A 9802-nucleotide genomic window follows, 5' to 3' on the forward strand; every position below is an offset into this window, starting at 1 on the left:
TTCATGATGAATAAATTTAGTTAAATTAGAAGACTTGCGACAGTGTAGTCATAAAACGGTATGAAGGTATTATGGCCGTGGCAAAATATCTTTAGCTTTCATACCCATCAAGGGATCTTTCTTAGTCTACTTCGTTGTACAATGGAAATGGAGAGTGGGCCTGAATGGAATCCTTATCACGTTGAATATTTGATCGAATTAAAACTCAAAGTCTTGAATGCTACGTTAAATTTCATGACTTGGTTTTCATCCTTTTTACCTTCGACACCTGAGTCCTGGAGGTATAAAGTAAGAAGCTTATATAAAGTGTGTTCAGTTTAGTGGAATAGGGAAAAGAAGTCTGTGCCGAACACGACACGTGTCATATTTACCTACGTGTTTTCTGTTTACAATGTGGTAAAGATGAACCCAGTAAGCTAAGCATCTTTTCAGAAGCCAGGTCTGAAATGATTCTTTGAAAAGGATAGAAGTTAAGATATTTATCGAGGCAGCCCCCTTGTCCCACGACCCGAAAAAAGAATGTCCTTCAATTGTTAAAATATGGCTGCTTTCCCAAACTAGATGCATTATAAATAACGCAAAACAATGATGAGATTTTTTCCTCTTGTAATTTCGAAATTTGGTCCCTTATCTTTCACCTGACATATTCATCCTCTTCTCCTTTGTTTTCATTGGAGTTTCTGCCTATAATTTGACTTTCCTTAAAGCTTTCCTCTTCCTTTCCCTTCCTCCCGTCAACACGAAAGCAAGTTTAGTTAATAAGCTTCCTCAAGCGTGAAAGAGAGATAAAATATGAAAATAACGACCCTGAAAGTTAAGCTTTCAGACCGTCTTCAGTGTAAATGGGCTTGGGTAAAAAATATCCCTTATCGCTCGACCAAGTTAAGAAAATATGGCCGAAACCCTCTCAGACTTTGGAAATTTATTTTTCCCAGTGCTACAGGATGGAATAGCAACACCACCATCAAAGACAACAGTTTGTTACACCATAGGACAGTGGAGGCAGTTTTTAGTTGACCTTTTTTAACTTTATGAACAAAGCCCCTTTCCTCTTGTAAGATTGTTTACTAATTACGAGCCATTGCTGTTCACGAATGCACTTTTCTTTGCAAAAATTCTCGTATTTGTATCTTGGCGACTAATTAGATGGCTTTGTCTTGCCTAACTCGTGCGCTTTAATTAAATTTCATCCAGAGGGGCAGGGGAAATAAAACTTCAACCAAACGGAATAAAGAGATTGGGGACTGAAACAAAAGCTTACAAAACGATTTCTTAGGGTAATTTGTTTTGTTTTAAATGAACGAGCCATGACTGCACATCCTAATTTGAGACTCGAATCCGGGCATTGTCGGTAGTCAAACGACCGCTCTAAATCTAGACCGCACATCCATATATTATATATCTATCTATCTACTTATCTATCTATCAATAAACATGCATACACTCATATATATACGTATTGTGTGTGAGTGTGTGTGCGTGTGCGCGCGTGCGCACTCCATAAATAGCCATGAACACCCACGCCACGTTTTGCAATACAAGTAATCATCGCCAGAAAAATGTGAAGAAATCCTGTTCCATTTGCACTGAATAAATGAGAGAAACTTGGACAACACAATAGCTCATACACTTCATGTTAAGAGCATTCATTTTTAGGTAGGGGGCGAGATGTTGAGGCGGGGGGGGGGGGGGGGTGTTGCGATTGAAAAAAAAAAACACTAAGTAAAAAATCTTATGTCGAGTACTTGGGTGTGAATGCAGTAAGCCACGTCGAGATACTTAAAGATATTAATGACGTCTTGGGTTTACGCAAAATCCTAGCATTATATTTGTATGTGGAGTAGAGTGAACGAGTCTGTTTGGCAACCTTGGTATGAATGAATGACTGAAAGAATATATATATATATATATATATATATATATATATATATATATATATATATATAGTATATATATATATATAGATATATATATATATATATATATATAATATATATATATATATATATATATATATATATATATTATATATATATATATATATTATATATATATATATCTATATATATATATATATATGTGTGTGTGTTTTGGGGGAGGGGGACAAAGTTTTTCTCTTTCACATATTGTAAGCGATCGCCTTTGTGACACAGACTTTTTTGGTATTAACTTTTTCCTATTTTCTCAATTCTGCTGTTAAGCTTTCTTTAAAATTCGGGATAAGGACACAGTCGTGGTGTGGTTTCCATTTATTTCAATTGCTATGGTTCCGTTTCGCCTGTGTGCGCAGGTTTTTCCAAGCAAAAACCGATGCACAGAAACACCCTCCTTTCTATTTACAGCTCCAAGGTGTAATTACATTATTGTATTAGTTTTACATTCTGTTTCTACTTCTTATATTACTCATGAAATTATCAATTTCTTCGTCTGTGGTATTTGGGCGGGGTTTGCTTTGGCGATGACCTTGACCCTGGGTCGGTGGGAGGGCAGGGCCCTCTCTTCTTTCATCTGGAATTCAAGGGTCAGCTTGCATGTCGTTATACACAGCTTCTGTTATTGTCGAGTCCCGATATATATGGCATTTGTATTTTATTCTTGTGTTGTCTATTGGTTCTTGTAACGATGATTTCTCCTCGTGGTTGTCTGTGTAGTGTTGAAAGGAGGAATGAAGACCTTCCATTGCATACTACATCGGTAGGATATCAACTTAATTTAGTCGAAAGATTAATTGCGCACAGAAACACGAGAGCCATCTGAGAGAGAGAGAGAGAGAGAGAGAGAGAGAGAGAGAGAGAGAGAGAGAGAGAGAGAGAGAGAGAGAGAGAGAGAGAATTTCTACATATATTTAAACTGAACTTCTTTCCAGTTGACATGTGACATATCTGTCTGCACAGAAGCATTTTAACAGCAAAATTATGCCATATTTTTCTTTACTTTACCATCCATACTCCAATCATATTCCGTCTAGATAATTTCTTTGTAAACAAGTAAAGAATAATTGATAATGCAAAACGCTGTTAAATTGATTTGCCTCCTCGATGAAAGTTATTATTTTGTCATTCTTTTCATCCATGTAATACAATTAACACTAAAATTTGTTGGTTTGTTTCTAATATATGATGAAATTAACAACGTTCTTCCAAGAGAAAGTGTCAGGAGAACTGAAATAACATTGTGAAAACTCAATTAAAAGAATTGGTGAATGCCTGATAGTTAATATAAACGTCATTCTCAACAACACAACATTTTACTTTTTAGACATTTACTTACGAGCTTTTTTTCATCTGGCAAATGAAGTCCCAGACTTATAGGCAGGAAGGAGATGAGCGCACTTAGGAGCCATATGCCAGCAATGGCCAAAGTGACGATCCTCTTGGTCATCCATCGTCCGTAGCGCAGTGGGTCCTGAAAGAAACCACCGAATTTAAAAGCCTAATAAGTTCATTTGACTTTGGATGAAATTTAGGTTAGCAAGCCAGGCGCCGCTAGGGCACTTTCGGTGACACTGATATCCAAAGTAAGTGGGAATAGGGAGTTGGAGTGGTCGTACATATTAATACAGAGGCCTAGGACATTAAGGAGGTATTGAAGGCCTACATGACTCAAAATGTGGAACTGGGAGACAACTTCTCACACACACACACTGAGAAGATTATAATAGTTAGAAAGGTTGGAAAGCATGGCTAGTAAGACAGAAGTAAAAACTATATATATATATGATATATATATAGATATATGATATATATATTATATATATATCAGGATATATATATATATATATATATATATATATAAGTCCATATATATATATGTATATATTATATATATCTATATATATTATATATATATAATATCTATATTATATATATATTATAATATATATATATATATATATATATCTATCTATATCTATATATATATATATATATATATATATATATATATATATATATATATTCTATATATATATATATATGTATATAAATTATATTAATATATTTCCGTTTAAATACGGTTTTCTTAAAAGGCACACCAGGATTTTCCTATAATTTATAATGTATATGAAAATAAAACCGTGGGCGGCAAGCATGGGGGGAAATGCTACAAGAAAAGAAAAATATATATTTTCTTAATTTCTTATATGATTTCCTTTCATGCTTGGCGCCCACGCTTTTGTTTTTATTACTACATACATGATTTATTGTAAGAAAATCCTTGTCTAAAAAAATAAAAAAATAATTTTTTAACTTTTTAATGCAATTTTATTGAAATATGTTTGAAAATGTTTCATATTTTATTTCATACTTTTTATTTTTGACAGAAACTGTAAGGAAATTGATATTCTGTTGAGTCAAAGAAGGTTTGCAAATTCCGTAGAGTTATTAAATTATTCTACCGAGTCAAAGAAGTTGTGAAAAATCCGTTGAGTTTCATACAAATCCTGAGAGACGGTGATAGGTCACTGTAGGGTCACTAGAGGTCACTGCTGACCTACTGATCATGTAAGGTTGTATTATCACCGGGAATGAGTAACCGTGCAATATTTCAAGTCTATCATATAAGGGAACAGGTCGATAATGAGTTACAAGATTTGACCGACTAACAAACAAACAGACAAAAAAGCAAGCTAAATAAAAGGATATAATAAATGGATGAATGTTTATAAGTTACGGAATCTAACAGCATAAAAAGAGGTTTATATGAGAAAAATCCTTCAAGACATAATGTAAGAGATCACTTGACAACAGCATTCACCTGATGACTAATATTCCTACTAGTTCACGGAAAACTATATCGACTGATAAACTATAATTTCAATAAAATATAATTTAAAAAAGGGCGAAATGGCTCATCCAAACACCCGCAGAAACTTCCTGGAAAAAAGAAAAAAAAAAGAGGTGAATTATGACTTTCTGAATTGGGAAACGCCCCCTTACCTTGATGTGGATATACCGGTCGAGGCTAATGGCACACAAGTTGATGATGGAGGCCGTTGAGCACATGACGTCGAAGGCGATCCAGGTGTCGCAGTAGTGGCGTCCGAAGGGCCAGTATCCCAGCAGGTCATTGACCAGGGCGAAGGTCATGACCACGCATGCCACGAAGAGGTCGGCGATGGCCAGGGAGACGACGAAGAGGTTGCCGATCTTGCGCAGGTTACGGTCGGTGTAGACTGCCAGGCAGACGAGGACGTTGCCGAATATAGACAGGAAGATGACGAGGGAGAGAAGGATACCTGTCGAGGAAGAGAAGAAGAAGAAAAATAAGCGATTGTTGAATAGGATGAGGGATGGGGGTCGTGGCAAAGCATTCCTTTCAATATTATTTAATTTTGCAAGTTAAATTACGTTAGACGGAAACCTCTCTCAAGGGTCAGAAAGGAAAAACGTATAACTGAGCAGAATAAGGAATATTACTGATGAACTGATAAAATGTCAAAGCATTCCCTTTAAAAAGTTTTAATTTTTCGAGTTAGATCACTTACAAGAAATATCTCTCTTTATGGACACACAAAAAAGGATAATTGAGCAGAATAAGGAATATTGCCGATAAACTGGTAAAAGGTCAAAGCATTCCTTTTATATATGTTTTAATTTTTCGAGTTAGATCACTTACAACAAATATCTCTTTATGGTAAGATAAGAAATAACGATAACAGAGCAGACTAAGGAATAATGCTGAGTATAAGGTCAAAGTTCAAAGCATTCCTTTAAATATTTGTGGCTCTATGAAGTTACGCGAAGATGAACCAGTAATCTCTTTCACGACGTGAATCTTGAATAAAGCATCTCTACTTCCGAACTCACTTAGCTAAAAAAAAAAATCTTGAACTGTCTGAAGTAAGTCACCTTGCTTCCTCAATCAAATAGTTTAATTGCAAGAATAAAAGAATAAAGAAAACTGAGAAACAGAGAAATAAAAACAAATTATAAGTTATTACAGTGTTCCAAAACCCTAATCATCTGGTAATGATTTATTTTGCATAACCCCTTCTGAAGAAAAAATAATACTCTTTCAATTATTTGATGGGATTTGATTTATTTACAGTCAACAGACAGACAGACAAACAAATCACAAATATATATATATATATATATATATATATATATATATATATATATATATATATATATATGTAACAAAATATATTATCAACGTACTTTATATGGAAAAACCTCATATTAACAATTACTGTGGTGCGTGTTAATAGCGGTATTTATGTTTTAGAGGTATCATAAGGCCAAACTTGAAAGTGAATTTAATTAGTACGTAATTATGAGATTATAAATAAGACTAAAAGAGGGTTTAGCTATTACAGTGCTGCATACGGCAAATATTAGTACTATGGGTTGGGGCAGGCAGAGGCCTACCCAACAATCTACAGAAGTTAGTGGTTGGTAAACATTTACATTCCAAATTATCTTTGTTGAACCCGAGACCAAATGGAGTTACGGCCAAAGTTTTGGAAAGGGGGTCCTTGGGACACCCGCACACACGTATACGCATACACGCGTATATGTATGTATATTATATGTATGTATGTATGTATGTATGTATGTATGTATGTATGTATATATATATATATATCATATATATATATATATATATATATATATATATATAATATATATATATATATATATATATATATATATATATATATATATGTATATATATATATATATATATATATATATATATATATATATATATATATATATATATATATATATATATATATATATATGAGAAATATAGGATAATAAAAAAAGAATCCAAAATCCTAGCAACAAATAGGAAATAAGTCACCAAACCAAGCACCGAAGTAATTGCATAACTTCAAAGAATGAAAAATGGCAGGAAATATCTTGGAATGTGTAAGAAAATGTGTTGCACGGTAAGGAGAGAATTTCGGCTTATATTAAATTGGAATACTTTGTGAAACATGGCGTTTTATTTATAACAATTACGATGATGATCACGATGAGAAAAACTCTTTCTCTCTCTCTCTCTCTCTCTCTCTCTCTCTCTCTCTCTCTCTCTCTCTCTCTCTCTGTGTCTGTCCGTATGCCCCAATATTGTTGATTCCAAAGGAACAAGATTACTCATGTGAGCTCTCTCTCTCTCTCTCTCTCTCTCATCATCTCTCCTTCTCTCTCTCATCCTCTCCCTCTCTCTCTCTGCCTCTCCTCCTCTGCTCTCTCTCTCTCTCTCCATTCCAATTATTAATGAATAAGAACTCTCCATCTGCCTGTATCTGTCTGTTTGTACAGCCTCATACTATTGATTATTGATTCCCCAGAAAAACTCTCTCTCTCCTCTCTCTCTCTCTCTCTCTCTCTCTCTCTCTCTCTCTCTCTCTCTGAATATAAACAATAACATTTTATATCTGAAAATAAGGAAAAAGTAAAAACTCTCTTTTGGTAAAGACACACACCCATCCTTTCGAAAACAAGAGAATGATCACTTCCCACTCATTAGGCGTGTAAAGTTTCAACAGTTATTACTGGTAAAGAATCAGGCATTTCATCCCCGAATCAGGATTCATTAACACGGTTTCATTATCCAGCCTTAATTAGAGGGAGAGGTATTATATTAACCACCAAATCTGATTTTATCTTTTTTTTTTTTTTTTCGCTTCTAAATGAATAGGCATCTGACAAAAATCTGAAGGTGTATCTAGTCTCTTCTTTATCATGTTTGTTGTTTACATGTTTCTGAACATTTCTAGTGTCATTTTCTTACATAATAATGTTCGAACATTTTGCATTTTATTTCCAAATATGTACAATTATTTATTGAATTTTATAGCTTTCATTAACTACTAATCTCTCTAATCACCTGAAATACTGAATCTTCACTACATCTTTGGCAACTGTTCGTATATCATTCATCTAGAAAAGAAAGTGATATAAAGAAGAATATTGCATATAAGCCAACATGAATCATAGAAATCATAGAAAGTTAAGAACCTCACAGACTAAAATATAACATGAGGCTAATTTAATGCCTAGAATCTAAATGACATTGAATGCATACATACTAACACACACAAACATGCACACACACACACACACACACACACACACAAATATATATATATATATATATATATATATATATATATATATATATATATATATATATATATATATATATACAAAACTAAGATCTTCAATTATCAATTTAGCTAGAGGGCCCAACCCCTCTTTAAGATAACTACAGTATTCTGAGGGCAGTAAATGAAATTTTATTTAGAAATATATGGCTACAATACCAGCAATTGACGACATGTTATACAGAGGGAACCAAGAACTTCTAATTAACTTTAAGAACTTGAATAGCTAATTAATAAATGCTGAATCAATAAATAGTAGTATTTTTTAGTAATACATAAACACTTATGAAAAAAAAAACAAAAAAAACAAAAACAAATGAACACTAGTCCCCACCCAAAAAAAAACTACCTAACGCCACGGTCAAAACCTAAAAAAAGAAAGAAAAAAGAATGGGATGCTATTCTAACAAATCCTTGAATTCTTTGAACACATTTTGAACGGCCAATTTGTTTCTGACGGAACTCATCTGCAATATCTTACACCTGACACATTGCTTACTGGATACCCCTAATATCTCAGATTTAAGTCTTTTCTTATCCCACGCTGCAAAAGTCTTATCGATCTTTCGTATCGTTCTCCCGTTCTTTTCATTGTTCCGCTTTGATCAGCAAAATATGTTTTTCCTTCGAGAGAAAAAAATAAAACGAATTTGATACATGGTCTGATTTGTCTTCGTCTACCTCGACAAAACAGTATTCTGAACTTTTTCGAAGAATAGATCTCAACGATTAACTTTTTAGGGGCAATGTTTTGCGTGTTGATCAGTTACGACATCAGTGATAATGTGCTTTTTTATTGATCACTTTTTCCCGCATGCCAAAAACTGTGAAACAATTCTGATCAACTGCGATCGAGCGAATATCCCATAACACATGCTCCTGTCTCTCCTCACTCACCCGGAAATCGTCAGATGTTTCTGAATTATTGGAATGACGTCGACTGAATCCTGATAATATTCCCCGGCGCAGAAAACATGTCATGCATTTGAAAGCCACGGATAAGAATAATAATCATATCTCTTGTTAGATTTATACGTACTGCCCTCTAACCCAGAAATGCCAATACCAATTAGGAGATGGTTTCCGGAAACTAGACATATATAAACACCGGGAAAGAATATAAAGAGCCACGAGAGGTAATGGTTAAACATCGTTACCTCCACGGAAGGAAGCGACAGTATTTTGCCGTCCTAAGCAAACTGATCACCTGTCTCTGAATTGTGACGTGGCGGGGTTATGTAAGGCGCTGCAACGTCATTCCAGATTGCGTGGAACACATAGCAACAACTGAGGAAGTACCTAACGTGAATATATGCTTCATAAAATAGAAAACTTCATGATCAATACCTTTTAAATTAAAGCACAAACACAGCTCGTGTCGTCTTCTTGCTGAGAGATTTGAATGTGTGACACATTAACGTTGCAAATACATTGATGTGGTGATCTTGTTTCCACTTCCACTGTCTTTTAAAGTAGCGATATTTTTTTTATTTCAGTAAAGGAAATATCTTTCGTTGATTTGGTTTATGATTCCCGATTCATTATCGTTCTAATTTGATATTTTCGTTGCATTTCTCGCATAGACTAACTACGTTTCTTTGTACCTTCCTCAAACCGTGGTCTAGTTTTATTACTTCCGGAAATAACATATAATTTATTCATATATTGTTTCATATATATGGA

The 9802-nt window shown here is 34.1% G+C and overlaps 1 protein-coding gene across 2 annotated transcripts in view; it reads right to left on the minus strand.

Moving 5' to 3' along the window:
- The window catches only part of LOC135216868 (dopamine receptor 1-like), a 419542-nt gene that overhangs the window by 20851 nt on the left and 388889 nt on the right, over positions 1-9802 (minus strand). For both annotated transcript variants that reach the window (XR_010314948.1, XM_064252382.1), the window contains exons 4-5: positions 4938-5236; positions 3271-3405 (exon numbers count right to left, since the gene is read on the minus strand). Coding sequence is in view for 1 of the 2 variants with exons in the window: in XM_064252382.1 (XP_064108452.1) it covers positions 3271-3405; positions 4938-5236 (434 nt within the window). In the remaining variant the exon portion in view is untranslated. The remainder of the gene's footprint in view (positions 1-3270; positions 3406-4937; positions 5237-9802) is intronic.

This window comes from Macrobrachium nipponense, chromosome 6 (genome assembly GCF_015104395.2).
Source record: "Macrobrachium nipponense isolate FS-2020 chromosome 6, ASM1510439v2, whole genome shotgun sequence".
Classification (NCBI taxonomy): domain Eukaryota; kingdom Metazoa; phylum Arthropoda; class Malacostraca; order Decapoda; family Palaemonidae; genus Macrobrachium; species Macrobrachium nipponense.